The sequence below is a fragment of the Scyliorhinus canicula genome, chromosome 11 (genome assembly GCF_902713615.1).
Source record: "Scyliorhinus canicula chromosome 11, sScyCan1.1, whole genome shotgun sequence".
Taxonomy (NCBI): domain Eukaryota; kingdom Metazoa; phylum Chordata; class Chondrichthyes; order Carcharhiniformes; family Scyliorhinidae; genus Scyliorhinus; species Scyliorhinus canicula.
The window spans coordinates 124,919,303-124,941,919 of NC_052156.1; the positions used below are offsets into that span (position 1 = coordinate 124,919,303).

The following is a 22,617-nucleotide window of genomic DNA, read 5'->3' on the forward strand; positions in this document are numbered from 1 at the left end:
GCTTCATCGTCTCCGGCAACTCCACCTTCTCTAGTCCTACGAGGGAACAAGCGGTCCTAGATCTTGTCCTGTGTAATGAGACAGGATTGATTCATGATCTCATAGTTAGGGATCCTCTCGGAAGGAGCGATCACAATATGGTGGAATTTAAAATACAGATGGAGGGTGAGAAAGTAAAATCAAATACTAGTGTTTTGTGTTTAAACAAAGGAGATTACAAGGGGATGAGAGAAGAACTAGCTAAGGTAGACTGGGAGCAAAGACTTTATGGTGGAACAGTTGAGGAACAGTGGAGAACCTTCCAAGCGATTTTTCACAGTGCTCAGCAAAGGTTTATACCAACAAAAAGGAAGGACGGAAGAGGGAAAATCGACCATGGATATCTAAGGAAATAAGGGAGAGTATCAAATTGAAGGAAAAAGCATATAAAGCGGCAAAGATTGCTGGGAGATTAGAGGACTGGGAAATCTTTAGGGGGCAACAGAAAGCTACTAAAAAAGCCATAAAGAAGAGTAAGATAGAGTATGAGAGTAAACTTGCTCAGAATATAAAAACAGACAGTAAAAATTTTTACAAATATATAAGACAAAAAAGAGTGGCTAAGGTAAATATTGGTCCTTTAGAGGATGAGAAGGGAGTTTTAATAATGGGAAATGAGGAAATGGCTGAGGAACTGAACAGGTTTTTTGGGTCGGTCTTCACAGTGGAGGACACAAATAACATGCCAGCGACTGATAGAAATGAGGCTATGACAGGTGAGGACCTTGAGAGGATTGTTATCACTAAGGAGGGAGTGATGGGCAAGCTAATGGGGCTAAAGGTAGACAAGTCTCCTGGCCCTGATGGAATGCATCCCAGAGTGCTAAAAGAGATGGCTAAGGAAATTGCAGATGCACTAGTGATAATTTACCGAAATTCACTAGACTCTGGGGTGGTCCCGGTGGATTGGAAATTAGCAAACGTGACGCCACTGTTTAAAAAAGGAGGTAGGCAGAAAGCAGGAAATTATAGGCCAGTGAGCTTAACTTCGGTAGTAGGGAAGATGCTGGAATCTATCATCAAGGAAGAAATTGCGAGGCATCTGGATAGAAATTGTCCCAGTGGGCAGACGCAGCATGGGTTCGTAAAAGGCAGGTCATGCCTAACTAATTTAGTGGAATTTTTTGAGGACATTACCAGTGCAGTAGATAACGGGGAGCCAATGGATGTGGTATATCTGGATTTCCAGAAAGCCTTTGACAAGGTGCCACACAAAAGGTTGCTGCATAAAATAAGATGCATGGCATTAAGGGTAAAGTAGTAGCATGGATAGAGGATTGGTTAATTAATAGAAAGCAAAGAGTGGGGATTAATGGGTGTTTCTCTGGTTGGCAATCAGTAGCTAGTGGTGTCCCTCAGGGATCAGTGTTGGGCCCACAATTGTTCACAATTTACATAGATGATTTGGAGTTGGGGACCAAGGGCAATGTGCCCAAGTTTGCAGACAACGCTAAGATGAGTGGTAAAGCAAAAAGTGCAGAGGATACCGGAAGTCTGCAGAGGGATTTGGATAGGTTAAGTGAATGGGCTGGGGTCTGGCAGATGGAATACAATGTTGACAAATGTGAGGTTATCCATTTTGGTAGGAATAACAGCAAACGGGATTATTATTTAAACGATAAAATATTAAAGCATGCCGCTGTTCAGAGAGACTTGGGTGTGCTAGTGCATGAGTCACAGAAGGTTGGTTTACAAGTGCAACAGGTGATTAAGAAGGCAAATGGAATTTTGTCCTTCATTGCTAGAGGGATGGAGTTTAAGACTAGGGAGGTTATGTTGCAATTGTATAAGGTGTTAGTGCGGCCACACCTGGAGTATTGTGTTCAGTTTTGGTCTCCTTACTTGAGAAAGGACGTACTGGCGCTGGAGGGTGTGCAGAGGAGATTCACTAGGTTAATCCCAGAGCTGAAGGGGTTGGATTATGAGGAGAGGTTGAGTAGACTGGGACTGTACTCGTTGGAATTTAGAAGGATGAGGGGGGATCTTATAGAAACATTTAAAATTATGAAGGGAATAGATAGGATAGATGCGGGCAGGTTGTTTCCACTGGCGGGTGACAGCAGAACTAGGGGACATAGCCTCAAAATAAGGTGAAGTAGATTTAGGACTGAGTTTAGGAGGAACTTCTTCACCCAAAGGATTGCGAATCTATGGAATTCCTTGCCCAGTGAAGCAGTTGAGGCTCCTTCATTACATGTTTTTAAGGTAAAGATAGATAGTTTTTTGAAGAATAAAGGGATTAAGGGTTATGGTGTTCGGGCCGGAAAGTGGAGCTGAGTCCACAAAAGATCAGCCATGATCTAATTGAATGGCGGAGCAGGCTCGAGGGGCCAGATGGCCTACTCCTGCTCCTAGTTCTTATGTTCATTAAACGCCCCAACAGATGTGGTGCCAGAATTGTGAAGAGAGAAGCAGGAGATAGACAGGTGAGAAATGACAGGGAAAAAGCATCACAAAGCTATGTAAAAGACAGACTATATCATAGTCTCTGATTTGCTGTCTGAAATATGGGAAATAAATATATACATACATTTTAATTTCCTTTATTTTGTATCAAACATGCCTGTTATTTTCACACAAAACGAAATTTATAGAAATTTGACCAGTGGATTTTACTGAAATCTCTCCTGGTCCGGAGTTCTGATCTCATGCACATAGAGCACCTAAACTCAATGCATTGGAAGTCCTGGATTGCCAGCTGTGAGAATACAAAGTTTACTATTTACACAGGCCATGGAGCCATACACAGATTGTGAACTAGAATTAAGGCCCAATTTTAATGCTAACTATGGGCTTCTCCTTCCCGATTTATGGCTAGAATGGTCAGCAACTGTTTGGAGCTTCAATGGTGACCTCTTCCTTCTGCATGCCCCTATCCTACCGATATCACTGAAGGAGGCCATTCTGCCCACAATCTGTGTGCCATCTCTCTGAATGAGAAACTCACCTAGTGCCATTCCCCTGCCTTTTTGTTGTAATTCTGTACATTCTTCCTTTTCAGGTAATAATCCAATTACCTCTTCAATCGATTGAATCTACCTCCTCCACACACTCGGGCAGTGCACTCCAAATCCTGACCACTCGCTGCTTGAAAACATTTCTCCTCATATCTCCATTGCTTCTTTTGGCAATTACCTTTAATCTGTACCCTGCGGTTCTTGACCCCTCCACCTGTGGGAACAGTTTCTCCCAATCTATGCTGTCCAGGCCCCTCATGATTTTGAATACTTCTGATCAAATCTCCTCTCAACCTTCACTTCTCCAAAGTAACAGTCCCAACTTCTCTAATCTGTCTATGTAACTGAAGTTCCTCGTCCCTAGAATCATTCTCGTGAATCTTTTCTGCACCCTCTCTAATGCCGTCACGTCTTTCCAAAAGTGTGGTATCCAGACCTGCAATACTCCAACTGAGGCCGTGGTAGTGTTTTCCGGCAGGAGGTCGGAGAATCCCACCCATAGTATTTTATACAACATAAACTCCTTGCTCGTGTACTCTCTGTCCCTATTAATAAAGCCCAGTATTCTGTATGCTCTTTAGCCAAGCTCTCAACCTGTCTCGTCACCTTCAATGACTTATGCACATTTACACCCTGGCTCCTCTGCACTTGCACCCTCTTTAGAATTGTACCCTACTTATAACATTGTGTTCTCCCTACCGGAATGAAATCGCTTCACACTTTTAATAGGGTCACACTTTGTTCTTGGTACATTGCCTCTTTGGCTTCAAAGACCAGCCAATCAAAGGGGCCTCCATGCCTCAGACAGATTTTCAGGTGGAAACATAACTGCTGTCACCTGACCTCCTCATCACAGTGGAACTGCTGGCCAGTCATGTACTAAGCTCCAGAAATCTCCCCAAAATAAATAAACTAACCTTGCATTATTAGATGAGATCAGCTCAGTGGGGCACAGGTGCAATGCTGTGGTTAATGCACTGTTTCAACAATGCTGCCTCATTCCCCCGCCCATACGTATTTCAGACATATCTGAAGCCAAGAACTGGGAGGGAAACCCAGTGGCTCTCTAGTTCCAATACCTGGTATTCCTGAAGACACTCTGGATATTTCCAAGGAACGGGGTTTCTTGGTGACTGCCGTAGCCAGGAATTCATAAGGATTGTCCTCCTCTTCTGGTGGGAAACTGTCCAGTGAGGGAGACAGCCTAATGTCCAGAGTCTGGTCATCTTTCCTTCTTTCTGATTCCTGCAATATCACAAAAGAGAATTTAAATATTTTTATCTGATTATATTGTGCCATCAAAAATAAATAATCTGTGCTCTGTGAAAATAAATGTTCCGTTATCTGTGGTATCCATGTGAAGTATTTCAAATAAAAACATCCAAGTCAGATTTATTTATTTTTTATTTACTGAAAGGAAGTTTTTATGACACAGTTATACCTGCTGCATCTTTGAACAGCTGGACAGATCTTTGACATCATGCAGTATTATTTATAATAATAATCTTTTATTGCCACATTCCGGCACCTGTTCGGGTAAACTGGTACGGGGATTGAACCCGAGCTGCTGGCCTTGTTCTGCATTACAAACCAGCCCATTGAGCTAAACCAGCCCTGATTTGGCACTGCCGTGTCCATAAAGTTGTACAAAATTTAATAAGTTCTATAATACTAAACAACCCAGATCCTAATCCTAATCAGGACTGCATCATTAATTTTGTAAATGCGAGGCAGCACGGTGGCCTAGTGGTTAGCACAACCGCCTCACGGCGCTGAGGTCCCAGGTTCGATCCCGGCTCTGGGTCACTGTCCGTGTGGAGTTTGCACATTCTCCCCGTGTCTGTATGGGTCTCACCCCCACAACCCAAAAATGTGCAGAGTAGGTGGATTGGCCACGCTAAATTGCCCCTTAATTGGAAAAAATAATTGGGTAATCTAAATTTATAAAAAAAAAACAAAAAAAAAAATTTTGTAAATGCGCAGCCCACTCAGTACCTTGACTGCTGACTGTTCCAAAGAAACGCAACGACATTACACCTGCTTCAGTCTGCAAGGGAATTTAGCCAAATTACAGGTAGTTGGTAATCTTTCGTTGTCACCAATTAATAATATATTCAATTTTATTTTTAACCTTTCTCCTTCTGTTGTGAAATCTGTCTTGTCTAGCTGTGACATCACTATGTAATAATAGTACAACTGGTTCATACCGCTGTGTGGGTCTATTCGAGAAAACCAGTCTCTACTTTTTAATTCTTTAGTAGGGCCTGGGCATCACTGGCTAGGCCAGCGATTTCCCAACTCTAATTGCCATCAAGAAGGTGGCGGTGAGCTGCTTTCAGGAACGGCACACCCACAGTGCTGTTAGGGAGGGAATTCCAGGATTTATATCCAACCACAGTGAAGGAATGGCGATGTAATTCCATGTCAGGATGGTGTGTAACTTGGAGGGGAACATGTAGGTGGTTGTGTTCTCATGTATCTGCATCGCTGCTCTACCTCTTGGCTAATCTTTGGATCAACCGGCAATCAAACTGAACAAAATGTCACTTATTTCTTAAATGTTTAATCTGTGCCGCAGTTGCAAAGGTAAGTTCAGACATAGACATAGACATAGAACAGTACAGCACAGAACAGGCCCTTCGGCCCTCAATGTTGTGCCGAGCCATGAATGGCAATTCTGCTCATCTTTTCACAGCATCCACTGCTTCTACTTCAGAGTTTTTATCTCCAACATCCAACCTGAAAGCCGCACGGAAAGTGCAGGGATACCAGGAAAAGGCAGGAAATAAGTCATGTTGCTCGTTTGGAGAGCTGGTGCAGTCACAATGGGCCAAATGGCCTCCTTCTGCACCGTAACAATTCTGTGATTAATTCCAATATTAACCACTTTTTAAAAGTGTTTCCTGATATTAATCGTAAACTTTTACTAATTTGCACCTCTGTCCCATTTTTCTGAGATTCCGGTTTAACATGGGTAAAGTGGTCAGGATGAACCCTTCTTATTCTATTTATCTTACAAATCTTTACAGATCACCTTACACTTTCTTTCAAGACTGGAGAGCTCCTCTCTTTAGAATCTTTCCTCATAACTCACTTCATTAGCACCGGGACTATAGGACTCACGTTTCCTCTCTGCGTTATGTCTAGAATTTAGGTCAAACAATTGTGTTTCAGTCTGCAAAGGAATTTACTTCCTTCACTGTTGCGAGGTCAAAGCCCTGGAACTCCCTCCCTAACATGGGTGGCACGATGGTGCAGTGGTTGGCACTGCTGCCTCACAGAATCAGGGACCTGGGATCAATTCTGGCCTTATCTGTGTGGAGTTTCCATGTTACCCCCCGTGTCTGTGTAGGTTTCCCTGGGTTCTCTGAGTTCCTACCACAGTCCAAAGATGTGCAGGTTAGGTGGCGTTACGGGGTCAGGGTGGGGTGGGCAGGAGAGCGGACCTAAGCTCTTGCAGAGGGTCGCTGCAGACCAGACGGCTGAATGGCCTCCTTCTTCACTGTAAAGATTCTATGAACGGCACTGTGGGTGTACTTACACCACAGAGACTGCAGCTATTCAAGAAGGCTGCTGACTATCACCTTCTCAAGAGCAATTAGGGATAGACAATAAATACTGGCCTAGCCAGTGAAGTCCACGTCCTGTAAAAGAATCTTAAAATGCTAGAATGGAATACAGTATTCGGGTGGAGGCATGGGCTTAAGTAGGGTCCTCTTTCCAAGGGCCGGTGCAGACTCGATAGGCCGAATGGCCTCCTTCTGCACTGTAAATTCTATGATCTCAAGTCTACATACAGCAAAATGCCAGCAGAGTTTGAGGAATTTTCCCATGTAAGAAAGAAAGGAAGATCTGTCATCCATCTGGAAGTGGAATGAAGCCTGTGGCTGTCAACATAATCTCCTTGCTCTTGGACTGTGTGATGAACCATCAATTGAACGCGAGACAAGTTGCTGTACAAAAGTTAGGCTTTAATAAGCTAGAAGTTAGCCCTGCGGTCGACTACAGTAAATGGACGACTGCCGGGCATTCTGGTTATTTATACCTCGCTCTGGAGGCGGGGTTAACTCAGCCTCTCGACCAATCGGAGAGCCGCCACATGACTGGTCTCAACCAATCGGTCGAGAGGCACATGACCGACCAGGGCCAATGGTAAGCCAGTTTTCTGCACCAATGGCAGACAGCTATGCAAATCATACCACCACACTGTGTTCCCCTCTTAATCAAGTCAAAGGTGTTTTGCTTTGGGAGTTTATAAGCTTTGGATATTTGGTTTTTCTTTTTGTCAGACCTCATCTCACTTTCCTGGCCACTCAGGTTGCATTTCAACTGTATTACTAGAGAAGGCATGTGATGGCTTCCAACCTCACTCTTGCATTCTCTGAGACAATTGGTGAGTTTACTTTCCAACACTCCCCCTTGTGCTGAAGTACCAGGCCTCTCACGATTCTCAGACACTCCATTGTGCAATGAATTAAAACTTTCATCTCAAGTGGTGCCATTTTGTTGACTTTGAATCTTAGAAAAACCACGTTTGAAATCAGCAATACTGGTTTATTGAAGTTCATGTTATTAAAAGTGTGTGCTGCTTTTGCTGGCATGTTATTATCCAAAATGTAGCTTATTATTTAATTACATCCTTGCAACCTGTAAATGAAACTCACAAAACCTGAAGTAATATGCAGTATTAATATATATATATATATATATAAAATCTACTGTTTTGGTGAACATGATTTCAAAAGATTACTTTATAGAATTCCTACCTCGGCCCAAATCCCCGTAAGCCCACTGAGGGACAATTTAGCATGGCCAATCCACCTAACTTGCACATCTTTGGACTGTGGGAGGAAACCGAGCACCCAGAGGAAACCCACGCACACACGGGGAGAACGTGCAGACTCCTAACAGACAGTGACCCAAGCCGGGAATCAAACCTGTAACCCTGGAGCTGTGAAGCAACTGTGCTAACCACTGTGCTACCGTGCTGCCCTGCACTGTGCTACCGTGCTGCAGTCCACTGTGCTATCATGCTGCCTTGATGCATCTGGAACCTCCGCACTACAATATATAAAGGCTGATCCAATCCTAACACATTAAAGCAATACTTTAAGTCCCATTTCTTTTTACAAGAGGAGGAGACTCCTCACTCTGCAGTGTATTATATCAAAAAACAAGACAGAAGGAGATATTTCCCTTTGACTATGCCCAGATGCCCTGGATAAGCTGGGCACAGTGAATATCAAAACAATGTGTGGGATGGCATGATTTCCCTGTTTCCTGAGTTATGCGAGATTTGTTGTTCCCACATGGATAATCAAACAATGAGTTTGTAAGAATTATTTGTGAACATATGTTAGACTGTGTGCACACAGCATGGAAGGGAGAGCAGGAGATAATGGTACCAGCTCACAGTTGTATTCATGTGCTGAGATTCACAGTGGCACTGTTAATAAATCATTCACCTAAATATGGACTATTATGAAACCAAGGGTGGACCAACACCAGCAACAAGCACAATGAAATTAGTTAGTATCAGACCAATAGGATGTCGGAAGAGGAAATACAGTATAAATTTCCAAGATCAAAGCATTCTGTTTAATCTGTGAATTGTGCATTAAATCAGTCATTTAGACAGAGATAGCCACAAAACTGTAAATTGCACAAGGCCAATGGAAGGAAGGGTCTTAAAATGTTGAACGAGCGTTTATTATTCAATGCTATCTTAAGTTGTAATGGTTCTTTTTTGAGAGCCTTTTCACAGGAAAGAATATTCTGAGAAATGCAGAGACTAGAGATACAGGCAAGCTGAACTTGTATCAGTAATAAGTTGTTGCAGGGAGACATGAGTGCTGGATTTCTTGTTTCCACCCATTAAGGAGAGTCAGATTGGAGCAAATTTAAGTTTTTTCTGACCTTCATCACTCGAAGATGTCACTGTGCAGGACTTTAATAGGTTTAATATGCCAAATAGCCCTGTGGTTCTTCCACTCCAGCACTGGACACTTTTCTGCATCAGGACCATTTGGAATCATTCTCATGGCTTATGGACTCCTGTCGCGTATCAGAGTACTCTGGCTTGTTTCCACAAAAACGGAATGCTGCTGCATCCAAGCTCAGATATCTGCGTTCTACTATCCTGCCACGTCCAGGAGCCTGACTTGAGTATTTCACACCAGGCATTTCTGAAGTTGCACAGTCTCAAGCAACGAGACGTGCGAGACTTCAGAGTTGCAATGTGTTATTGTGAAAGGTTTCCTCACTATATGGTGAATAGTTTCCTGAGCTAACAGCTGGAGGATACAAATTAAGCTGTACAGGCGATCTGACAACTGACAAGGATAATTGTGTGAAGGATTAACAACAAAATACAGCCAGAGGGAAACAAAACAAACTATTCATTGCTGACAGCATTTGGTAGCAATGGGCAAACTGCAGATTCCATGCTCCCAATTTTCCTTCATCCACATTGACTCCAGGGTTTATTGAATTCGCCGTTTGGACCGTAAAGATGTGAGAACATGAAACATACCGGCTTCTTGTACGTTTTTTCAAATAGATACATCCTCATTCCTAAAACAAAATCTATTGCATTCATGGCTCCATGCCATTAGAATCATGGTGGAACACTACAGGGGAGAGCAAGTGAGAGGGAAAGAGAGAGCGAGAGAAGACTTCTTAATAAAGCCGAAATTGGGTGGCATGGTGTCGCAGTGGTTAGCAGTGCTGCCTCACAGCACCAAGGACCAGGGTTCGATCCCGGCCCCGGGTCACTGTCCATGTGGAGTTTGAACATTCTTCCCGTGTCTGCGTTGGTCTCACCCCTACAAACCAAAAAGATGTGCAGGGTAGGTGGATTGACCATGTTAAATTGCCCCTAAATTTAAAAACAATAACGCCAAAATATATACTGGCCACATCTGCAATTGCGATGGAGGGAGAACCAATGGATTTGGTCGCACAAAACAATCAACTCAAAAATGACCCAGAGGCAGGGACACGCTGGCAAGTCACTCTCCGATGCCAATATTCCAGTCCTCCCATTTCTGGGCCTGCCTCCAACATAAATCAAAAACATTTCCCATTATATTCCTCCTCTGATCGACAGTGAGCAGGTCCTTACTTCGCAATGCAACACAGGATGCACTGCGTCCCCAGCCAATAAGAAACTTTACAGTGTAATGATATTTCTATGAAAAATGGTGCAGGAGTGTAGTGAAGACAGGGATATTGCTGCGCGTCATGGAATAACCGTGTCACATTCACTGGGTCAGGTAACAGATTTTAAACAGAATAATAATCAATTATTTCCAGCTGGTGTGACACTCAAGTCCTCTTTGGCCTCCCAAAGCTAACATGTTCAATAAGACTGCATTAAACCATGCCAGTGGCTTCTTTTTGCTGTCTGTCACCACTTGTACTAGGACATTCTCACTTAATGCGGGCTGTCTCATACATAGTACTTTGGAGGTAGGTCTTGAACAATCCTTCCTGTCTATTTCCTTTGTTTCCATTTATTTTATTTTACTGCTTTGGTCTGTAGATCAATAATTGGGATGTGCTGTTCAGTGGAGAGAAGAAAGCAGAAGAGGCAAAGTTTAAAACAGTCTGCTTGCCAGGATACTGTATTCTCAGGCTTTGTGTTTGTGCAAAGTAGATGGGGGTAACCGGTTTTGGAGGGAATCAGTTTAATTGGTTAACTGACAACCAAAGGGTTGGCCAGGGACAGTGTTTTACCTGTCAGCAGTCAGTGATTGCTTCCTAGAACCATAGCATAGAATTCCTACAGTGCAGGAGGTGGTCATTCGGTCAATCAAGTCTGCCCCGATCCTTACCCAGACCCACTCCCCCCATAACCCCACTTAACCTGCATATCTTAGGACACTAAGGGGCAATTTAGCATGGCCAAACCATCTAGTGATATGGGAGGAAACCAGAACACCCGTAGGAAACCAAAGCACCCGCAGAAAACCCAACACAGAAACGGGGAGAAAGTGCAAACCGAATTGAACCCGGGTCCCTGGCATTGTGAGGCAGCAGTGTTGACCACTGTGCCGCCTCTGGGTGGTGCATGATGTTTCTGAGAAAATCTTCCAGAAGTGATCAGACCTCAGGGGCGGGATTCTCCTCTACCCGTGACGGGTGGTCCCGGCGTAGGGGAGTGGCGCCAACCACTCCAGGGTCGGGCCTCCCCAAAGGTGGGGAATTCTCCCCACCTTTGGGGGCTAGCCCCGTGCCGGAGCGGTTGGCACCAGAAGACTGGCCCAAATAAACGGCACCCCCGGCAGCGTGGCTGGCCGAAAGGCTTTCGCCGGTCGGTGACGTCAGCGGCCAGCTGCCGTCACCACCGGCGCATGTGCGATGTGGGTTTCTCTTCCGCTTCCGCCATGGCGGAGGCCGTGGTGGCCGTGGAAGAGAAAGAGTGCACCCAGGGCACTGGCCCGGAGTCTGAGCGGGGAGCCCCGATCGCGGGCCTGGCCACCATGGGGGCACCCCCCGGGGTCCGATCGCCCCCCCCCCGAGGACCCCGGGGGCCCGCTCGCGCTGCCGTTCCCGCCGCCACCAGAGGTGGTTCAAACCTCGGCGGTGGGAGAGGCCTCCCAGCGGCGGGACCTCGGCCCATCGCGGGCCGGAGAATTGCCTCAGGGGCCCCGCCGATCGGAGTGGCGTGATTCCCGCCGCCGCCACTTCCCGGGTGGCGGAGAATCTCTGCCATGGCGGGGGCCGGATTTTCGGCGGCCCCAGGCGATTCTCCGACCCTGCTGGGGGTCGGAGAATTTCACCCCAGGATTGAAGGGAGCTGTTTTTCTCTCTCTGTTGCCTGCTGTCTGTAGGTGGAAGTTGAAGATCATTTAAATGTACCAATACTAGCAGTTTGTTGCTCTTCAGAGGCTGAAGTTAAAAAACTGACCTATTGTTTTGAAAGCAATGAGCGTCTAGCACATCATCTGCTGTGAATCTGAAATGATGCTGAGTCTGCAGGGAAGGTAGAGAACCTTACCCGAGCAGGTCACATCGATCCTGGAAGAAAGGAAGTACTAAACCGGATGCTGAACTTCAGAAATGATGTGGAGATGCCGGCGTTGGACTGGGGTGAGCACAGTAAGAAGTCTTACAACACCAGGTTAAAGTCCAACAGGTTTGTTTCAAACACGAGCTTTCGGAGCACGGCTCCTTCTTCACCTGAAGAAGGAGCCGTGCTCCGAAAGCTCGTGTTTGAAACAAACCTGTTGGACTTTAACCTGGTGTTGTAAGACTTCTTACTGAACTTCAGAAAGACATTGGGCTGGATTCTCCATTTCTACGACTAAGTGTTGACCCCAAAGGAGAATCGGTGGACTTTTATGTCAGGAAAATCGGTGCCGCACCTGCACCAATTCCACTACTGGTGAGGGGCTTGCACCGGTGCCACGTGGAACACCATCAGTTCCCATGGAAAACGGTGCGGGATTCGTCGGGCTGACAAGCTGCAACTGCGCATAAACATACACTCCCCAAACACACACATACCGAAGCCAAAAAGATGGGATAGGTTGTGCTGGAGTGCCCATGCAGCTGATGGGTTTGCTGGGGCCAGAGGGCACCCAAGGGCCCCTGATCGCCTGGGAGGCAACCCACACCCTGATCGTCTGGGAGGGAACCCCCCAGGGAACCGTACTCCTGGTCCATGTTTGTGGATACCAGTGCGCAACTGATCCTGCTCGGGGTCTCCGAGGCCAGGCTGTTAGGTCCCGGGCACTGGGTAGATCCAGTGTAGACATATTCAAGTGAGACTAACTACTCACTTGAATAAACAAGGGATCCGATCTCAATGGGTAGGATCTAGATCGTGATGCCTCGCAAGATCTCATTACATCTCGTGAAGCGTGACAAGGCCGGTAAATCTCGTGAGTGGCCTCTTGAGAGATTTACCAGCCTTGTTGCGTCCCAAGTGAGCGCAGTGAGGCCGATGGGTCGCACCCTTAATGTTGCGACTCCGGGTCAGGTGGGGCTGGAATTGACCACGCACTAGCTCAAGGTGTTGCGACAGTCTTCAAAAGCACTAATGCTTCTTACCAATCCTGATGAATTGATTTTGAAACAGGAACAGAGGACACCAGAAAAACTTAACAGGACTTGTGGCATCTGTAAGGATAGAAAGCAGAGTCAACGTTTCGATTCCTTTAATGAGGGATGGAGCTTGAGTGGGAATCCAATTTCATTTGAGCTGCACTGCTATCATGTTGGTGGATACATTAAGGTTAAGTAGGCTATTTGTACAGCTGGTCAAACAAACCCTTCAATATGTATGACAGGTTCAGATTATCCACATTTATTCTGCATTCATTCAGCTCTGCATTTCTTTCATGGCAGACACTCTCTAGCTCACATTTTCCAATGTGTGGCAGTTAAGAAGAACCATTTTATGTGTTTGCTTTATTGACTCCTTTGTGTGGTGTAACTTTGAATATCAATGGATTGCTCTACTATCCTTTGCCTTCTCATCATTCAGGCAAGTGAACTGGGCTTGGTACGCTCTGGGTTCTTACTCCACAGTCACTCAATGTAACATAATCAACAGTTGAACTGTTCCATTTGTCCTATTTATGCTGGTAAAATGGCCATTCACCAGTTATAGGTGATTCCGTACCATTATTGCAGTTGTTTTCTGCTTGATTACCCAGTCGTATGTTCGCCTTATTGGACTCAATCTTGCAGAAAGTGTACACAGTAAAGCTGTGATTGCCAGAAGGGACATTAAAACAAATGCAAGAAGAATAAACTCAAATTTAACACATTTTCAATACACTAAGAATGATTTCACCCCTTAATGCATTCCAATGTAACTACCTGGACCAAAGCAGCCCCGTTTTATCTGGATATTGGGAGAGATCAATATCACCTGCAACTTAGCGGAATGAATTATATACAGTGATTTGCAGAACATCAAAGATGTAGGGCTGACTGAAACTGGTTATTTGATAAGATCAATGAGGCAGATATTCTCAGCAGCTGGTTCAGGTGAGTACTGGGACTTGTCAAAGTTAGGCTATAAGGTAATGGTGGTAATTGGAAACGGGTGAATTCATGTCAAATTTGATCGTTACAAACTTGTGCCAAAATTGGAAGAGCCCTCCCACAGACCACAAGTTTACCCAGTTCACGATTGGGTAAAAGCCTGATATACTCACGGTACCATACCTTACAGCCAATGTCCCAGGCACCACCTATGCATGTCACTTACACTGACAGGCAGGGAAGACCCAGCAGGGGCTGTGGCACAGTAAAAAGGGAGTTGCGCTAGGATTCCTGACCCCATAATGTCTAACGGCATGAGGTCAGAGATGGGCAAGAAACCACCTACTGATTACCACCTACCACCCTCCCTCATCAGTACTCCTCCATGCTGAACGCCACTTGGAAGAAGCATTGTGGGTGGCAAGGGCACAGAATGTGCTCTGGCTTGGGACTTCAATGCCCATCACCAACAGTCGCTGGGAAGCAACATTACTGATTGAGGCAGTCAAGTCCTAAGGATTGTACCTGCCAAGCTGGGCCTGTGGGAGATGGTGATAGAACCAACAAGGGTGCAAAACCTACTAGATCTGACTCTCACAATCTACTTGTCACAAATTCATCTCTCCAGGTATGGTACACATTTTGAAGACGCAATTCAGTCTTTAGATAGAGCATACCTGCCATCCTATTGTGCGACAGTAACAAAATGCTAAATGTGATGGATTCAGCACAGATCTAGCATCTGGAATCTAGGCATCCATGAAGTGCGGTGGGCCATCAGAAGCAGCAGCAGAGTTGTATATAACCATAATTTGTAACCTCGTGGCCCAGCATGACTCCCACTCTCCCATTACCATCAAGCCCAGCGGGTCAACCTTGGTTCAGTGAAGAGTCAGGAGCAGTAACAGGCATGCCTAAAAATGAGATTAAACCTAGTGAAGCTACAACACAGGATTACTTGTGTGCCAAAGAGCGGAAGCAGCAACTTAGGCAGAGCTAAGTAATCGCACACCTAATGGAACAGATCTAAGCTCTACTGACCTGCCACATCCAATCATAAATGCTGGTGGGCAATTAAACAACAAACTCCGCAGAGAAGGAGGCTCCCCAAATACCCCCATCCCCAATGATGGGGAGGGCCCAGCACATCAGTGCAAAAGGCTTACAACACCAGGTTAAAGTCCAACAGGTTTGTTTCGAATCACTAGCTTTCGGAGCGCAGCTCCTTCCTCAGGTGAATCTGAGGAAGGAGATGCGCTCCGAAAGCTAGTGATTCGAAACAAATCTGTTAGACTTTAATCTGGTGTTGTAAGACGTCTTACTGTGCCCACCCCAGTCCAACTAGGCATCTCCACGTCAGTGTAAAAGGTAGGGCTGAAGCATTGGCAGCAATCTTCAGCCAGAAGTGTGAGTCGATGATGCACCTGAGCCTTCTCCAGAGGTCCCAGCATCACAGCTGCCAAAGTCAGCCAATTTGATTTAGTCCACTTGCTATTAGGAAAAGGTTGAAGGTTCTGAATACTGCAAAGGCTATCAGTCCTGACAACATTCCAGCAAGAGTTCTGAAGACTTGTGTTCCAGAACTTGCCCGCATACCCAGTCAAGCTACTTCTGTACAGCTACAGCAAAGGCATCTACCCAGCAACGTGGATATGTCCTGTACACAAGAAAAAGGATAAACTGAATCCAGCCAACTGCCACTCCATCACCGCAAGGTGATGGAAGTGTCGTAGACACCTTACAAAGCAATAACATGCTCTCTGATGCTGAGGTTGGGTTCAGCTAGGACCACTCAACTCCTGACCTCATTACAGCCTTGGTCCAAACATGGGCAAAAGGATGGAATTCCGGAGGTGAGGTGAGAATGACTGCCCTTGACATCAAGGCAGCATTTGACCAAGTATGGCATCAATGATCCCTGGAAAAACTGAAGTAAATGGGAGTGAGAGGAAAAACTCTCCTCTTGACCTCTCAAAAACAAAATCCTGCCCATCACCTACAAGGTACAAATCAGGAGTGTGATGGAACACTCTCCACTCACCTGGACGAGTGCAGCTCCAACAACACTCTAGAAGCTTGATTCCATCCAGGACAAAGCAGCCCAATTGTAAATTAATTCCCTCTACCACCAACACACAGCGGCAGCAGTGTCTATTGTATAAAAGGTGCATTGCAGCAGCTCACGGGCTCCTTTGACAGCATCTTCTGAATTTGTGACCATTACCACCTAAAAGGACAAGGGCAGGAGATGCATGGGAACACCAGCACCTGTAGATTCCCCTCCAAGCCACACATCATCCTGACTTGCAATTATATTACCGTTCTATCAATGTCGCTGGATCAGCATCCTGTAACCCACTTCCCTAACAGTACTGTGAGGGCACCTATAATACATGGATTGCAGCAGTTCAAGAAAAGAGCTCACAACCACTTTCTCAAAGGCAATTAGGAGTGGTCAATAAATGCTGGCCTCGTCAGCAACCACCACAACCCAGGAATGAAGAAGAAACAGCAGTTTTGGTTAATTTGTTATGAGTTGTGAAGAAAGGATCAACTCTACAGGTGGGCCGAAATGAAAGGAGATTTATTCTACCTGTATATTGCACAGTTAGTTTGCAAAATTAATTTACTGGGGGTTTTGAGGCATCGCTCAGAAAGAGTTTTTGAAAGCATTGTGCAAAGTGAACTACCATGTCCACACATTATTATTTTCTTCTATTATTCGTCCAGGGTTTACAAGCTGTTTGGATGATTACACAGGTTGTGTTTTCCTTAGCAGTCATAGCAACCAGACTTATTTTGTGACTGCAAGCCGTTCTTGATTATAGTGCATACTGTGGATACTACAGATCTTTCACCACTGGAAGGCTGCAGTCTAAACTTGGTGGAAATTGCAGGAGATTCTGCATATACTTTTGGGATTAGAGCAAGTTGCAAAATGTAATCAATAAATCTGGAAATTGTGGGCTAACAGCAGAGAAGAATAACCATCAAGGCTGCTGCACTGTTGTAAAACCCAACTTGTTGAGGCGTCAATCCCTGCCCTATGTGGGGAACAGTCATCCAGCATTGATCTCCACAGGATTGGTCAATTAGTGGCCAGATAGCAGGCTTGCTGTCCAATTAAGGACTGCGGACAGGCTCTCGAATCTGGAGGTCTAAGCGGCCACCCAGCACTAAGGAAGTAGAAGACTGCCTTTTCAGGTAGCAGAGAGGCTGCCTCAAGATGGAAGTGAACTGTCTCCAACTTTTTAAACAGGAAATGTCCTTAGAAGCTGGGCCACTCTTGAGAAGAGGAAGAGTGTGGCCTGCAGATGGAGGTGAAGCCAGGCAGGCGTGGAAGGCTCCAAAGCTTTCATTGCGCATTGGCCCCATGTGGTTCGCCATCAGGAAGCAGCCTCCAATGTGGTCTGGGCCCCAGCTCCAGAGGTTAAGTGGAAAATCCTGGTTGATATCGACCTCAATTGGCCTTTAAAGCTCCTTAATTGACAGTCCTTCCCCCCCCCCCCCCCCCCCAAACACCCCCCGCACACCCCCATCCTATCCCTGGGAAAACGGCCCAGAATTGAAATGCTGCTAGAAACTGGGAACACTGACCAGCGGCGTGAACTTCCGCGCCAGCCCACCTCTATGCTCACTCCTGTATGAGGGAGAAAGCTTTGGCCAGGGTATCTGTTTGTGATTGACATTGGTTGATCATTTGTGTCTGACAAAAAGTGGTATGGGAGGTCTTGTGGAGCAATGTGTCGCATCCCTGCCTCTGAGGCAGAAGCTCCATGTTCAAGTCACACCCCAGGAGTCGATGGCCAAGCAAGGTGTGTTCATAACGCGGCCCGACAGTTTGAGCATCAATCTGAAAATCCTTCCAATACATGCCAAGAACGCAAAAAGAGCGAGAGTGATTCCTGGTCAGCCATGTGATGGAAAGAGCGTTGGAGCCTCCACCATCACCATCCATAGCTCCAGACTACAACATGTATCTAAAAGTGTATGCTGCCACAGAACCCAGACTCCCTGAGGGAATTGTAACACATCACCAATAATGCTGTGTCTTATAAACAGAAACAATAATTAAATTAAAGCATGGAAAATCTTGCTTATAGACCAAGCTATGGTAGTTACATTAGCCTATTTATCCACTATGAGGAAAATGTACTTTTAGTCATACTGATCAAATTGCTGCATTATGGCAAGTTATGTAATTATCCAAGTTCCCCTCCAAGTCACTCACCATCCTGACTTGGAAATGTATCGCCGTTCCTTCACTGTCGCTGGGTCACCTGGAACTTAGTCCTTTAGCACCACGTTCTCAAGGGCAACCAGGTATGGGCAATAAATGGTGGCCTAGCCAGCGATGCCCACATCCCTTGAATGAACATTTTTTAAAATTATGTTCAAAAGGCATGCCAATTTAGTAAAAGGTTTTAAATATACTTTAGCTCTAATACTTTGTTCATCTGTATGGAGATGTAACAGGAAACAAAAGATTAAAAGATTTATAATTAGATAGGTTTATAAGATAGGTTTTTGATCAATAAGGGGATCAGGGGTTATGGGGAAGACGGCAGGAGAATGGGGATGAGAAAACTATCAGCCATGATTGAATAGCGGAGCAGACTCGATGGGCTGAGTGGCCTAATTCTGCTCCTATGTCTTATGGTCTTATAATCGAAAGTAGTTATAAAAATACACAATTATACAGTTTTTTTGTGATATATGAAATCATCAATGGATAAAGGGGGCCAAATCTTACTGGAAACATAACAGTGAATTAACAGTGCGTGCTGTTGCTAATGTACAAATTGACCAGTAAGTTCAATAGAAGAGAGACACTGTGTGTTGCCGATCTCCAGAACCTGCTAATTGACGCTGCTCTTCCATTTGCCTCACACTAACTACATACAACCACTAGTCTTCCCGTTATTTTTAAGAACTTTCAGGATATGCACATTATTTACCCATTAAACTTGACACATAATTAATAGCGTAAGTGCCATTTTAACAAGGTGATATTTGTTAATGCAATACCAATCAATTTCTCCAGCCCAGAAAGGGAACAATTTAAATTGTGGAGCCTTATTTACATGCATTATATTATTGTTAGATTTTGCGTTTAATTCTATTGTTTTATATTTTTACTTGCGTTTCCTTTCAGACTCTTTTCTTTCTATTTTATATAGTCTTTTCCTCGCTTTCTTTTCTGCACCTGATTTGACACCTATTTACTCTCTTCCTCCATCAGACCTGTTTCTTTTTTAGTATTTAAATCTTATTGGTTAAGTAGATATCTTGCCGGTCTGATTGTTTTCAAGGATTCCAGATACCCTGTTGTCCTGGCCATGCCTTACCAACTTGTATTTCCAGGAAGATATCACACAAAACAAAATTAAGCCAAAGTGGGCAAGAGAAATTCTAACAACGCATGTCATGACATGCCCTGCTCTGCGACCATTTGGCTTTTGATCGTTCTGATTTCCTTTTAAACCACCCTCTTACATTTAATTTAACTGCAGGGCAAAGAGTGCTGTATTCTACCATTTTCTCAAGAAGCTGCTGTTAAGTTCCCATGACCTTAATCAAAGCACAGCAGAATGAGGAGCAACTCGGACACTCTATTAATTCCCCCGTTGCTACAGTGTTGAAACAGTTCTGATCGAAGTCACAAATGATATCCTATGTGACTATGACAAAGGTAAACTTTCCCTTCTCAAACTGTTTGCATCCTTTATATGGTTGACTGCGCCATCCTCCTTTCCATTATCGTTTAACCGGATGGGACTTCCCTCAGGGGAATGGGACAACTCATCGCCGCCGACTCATCGCCGCCAACTCATCGCCGCCGACTCATCGCCAGCCCAACTCATCGCCAGCCAACTCATCGCCAGCCCAACTCACCGCCAGCCAACTCATCGCCAGCCCAACTCATCGCCAGCCAACTCATCACCAGCCCAACTCATCGCCAGCCCAATAAAAACAGTACAGTCAACAGACTTCTTAACAGCGCTCTGGAGTGAATGGAATCTATTTAAACCAACAGACTTCTTAACAGCGCTCTGGAGTGATTTCAGCTATTCAGACGAAAAGCACAAAATTATATGTGGCAGGTGCGAATATACATTGAGCAACTTTAACCAGAGACGGACGGAAAAAGATTTCTGTCACACTGCAAGGTTTGGCAAAATACTCACGGTGCTTTGTAGAAAAAAGCTTGTCCTTACTTATGTCCATTACACAACATAATTATTTTGAGGCTGTTCACAGATTTTCTTCTTTAAATGTGAATAAAGGGGCTCTTAATGGTCATGTGCTGAAATGAAATGCACAGCTAGGATGAGTAGGAATGGCCTACTGCTGTCTGTGATGTTAGAAACGAATGCTATCTGCATATATATTTATTAACATGATAATCCTCCCACATATTTTTCAGTAAATTGACTCTATTTAATCCTCCCACATCTATCCACGCAAACGCATCCACACACACACACCTGCATAGGGTTATCAATCGTGGCATCTCAAAGAAACTTATTAGCATGAAACCAGTGGCATATATCAGCTGACTTTTACCAGAGTGCACTTTGCAACTCACAAAGTTGCTCAATGTATATTCGCACCTGCCACATATAATTTTGTGCTTTTCGTCTGAATAGCTGAAATTGACAAACACCAGGGTTATGGAACATGCGCGCGACAAATGTGAAATTGATTAGGTTCAGATTTGGCCAGTTGACTGTTTACTGTAGGGCTCTATTGAAATAGACGCTGTTAATTGTAAGTTACTGTTTTTTGTATTGTGTTTTCCGTCCGTCTCTGGTTAAATACAATCGTTTTTATATTGGGCACTTTTTAAATAGAGTCAATTTACTGAAAAATATGTTAAAATGTCCTTTGTTTTCTATAGGTTTAAATTGTTTAAATAGATTCCATTCACTCCAGAGCGCTGTTAAGAAGTCTGTTGACTGTACTGTTTTTATTGGGCTGGCGATGAGTTGGGCTGGCGATGAGTTGGCTGGCGATGAGTTGGCTGGCGATGAGTTGGGCTGGCGATGAGTTGGGCTGGCGATGAGTTGGCTGGCGATGAGTTGGGCTGGCGATGAGTTGGGCTGGCGATGAGTTGGGCTGGCGATGAGTCGGCGGCGATGAGTCGGCGGCGATGAGTTGGGCTGGCGATGAGTTGGCTGGCGATGAGTTGGGCTGGCGATGAGTCGGCGGCGATGAGTCGGCGGCGATGAGTTGTCCTAGACCCTCCCTCAGCTATTGTATTCTTCGCTATCTAATTGTATCCAGAGTATCATTACGATGGCTTCTCTTCCTCCTCCCGCACTGTTACCTCTCCAAAAAGGATTAGTCCTTAGCCCCCTCCTAATTGTCATCTACATGTTGCACCTTGGTGATCTAGGTTGGAATTCTCTGCCGTTTTGCTAGCGGTGGGATCCATTGGTCCCACAGGCAGCGTACTCCCACCTGTGGGTTTTCCATTGGTGTTGGGTGGCTTCAATGGGAAATCCCATTGAGAGCAGTGGGAGCATAGAATCCCCCCACCTCCCGTCGCCGAGGAACACGCGGCTGGGAGGCTGACGAATCTCGCCCCTCATCCAATAACGCAGTGTTCAATTTCACTTGGACGCTGACGCTGGACTCTACCTCGACACTAGCTCTTGTGACTTATCAGACTGCTCATACTATTCGGCCCAGAGCTAAACTCCTGGTCATATACACCCAACATCACTCAGGCCGCCTATTTGCCCCTCCAAAACATCCTCCAGATTTGTCCCTGTCACAGTTTATAGGCTGCTGAAATCACTGCTGAAGTCCTCATTTGTGCTTGTGATACAACTGACTTGACCTTTCCAATGGACCCCTGGCTCAGCTCCCACATTCTACACTGTAAGCATGAGGTCATCCAAAACTCAGTTGCCTGTGTCCTAACTCGCACCATGTCTCGTGCCCCTATCACTCCTGTGCTTGCTGACCCAAACTGGTTCCTGGTCAAGAAACATCCTGATTTTAAAACTCTCATCCTGTTTTCAAATCTTTTCATGGTCTCAGCTCTCCCTATCTCTGTTATGACCCTCCTGGACATTTGTGTTCACCTAATTCTGAACTCTTGAACATCCCTAATTTTAATCACTCCAACACTGGGGGCCGTTCCATTAGTTGCTTCGCCCGTAAGCTCTGGAATACCAGGGCACCCGACCCATATACACACCTCCCTACCTTACCTCCTTCCTTCAAGAAATTAATTCCTTATAACCTCTCTTCCACTAGGTTTTTGGTCATCTGACTTTATATCTCCTATGTGGCTTGATGTTCTATTTTACCTTCTAATGCTCCTGTGTAATACCTCGGGAAGTTCATTACTCTTGAGGTGCTATCTAAATATAAGCTATTGTTGGTGTTGTAATTGAATTGGAAAAACTTTTAAAATGTAAATTTCAAGTTCTCATTACATTATAAACAGAAATTAGTGACAGATCATAAAATTAATTTGGAACACTAATCTGGCATCGCTCAGAAAGATAAAATGACACTTGAAGCTGCTGAGTTTTGATTAGGAAGATAGCTTCAGAAAATGCAAGTTTCCCTTAGTTCTGGATTCAAATATTGCATTCAGAATGGTTCC

The 22,617-nt window shown here is 45.0% G+C and overlaps 1 protein-coding gene across 14 annotated transcripts in view; it reads right to left on the bottom strand.

The window, feature by feature from the left end:
• The window catches only part of anks1b (ankyrin repeat and sterile alpha motif domain containing 1B), a 1,080,298-nt gene that overhangs the window by 312,909 nt on the left and 744,772 nt on the right, over positions 1–22,617 (bottom strand). For all 14 annotated transcript variants that reach the window (XR_005462295.1, XM_038811308.1, XM_038811309.1 and 11 more), the window contains one exon: positions 4,076–4,241. Coding sequence is in view for 13 of the 14 variants with exons in the window: in XM_038811308.1 (XP_038667236.1) it covers positions 4,076–4,241 (166 nt within the window). In the remaining variant the exon portion in view is untranslated. The remainder of the gene's footprint in view (positions 1–4,075; positions 4,242–22,617) is intronic.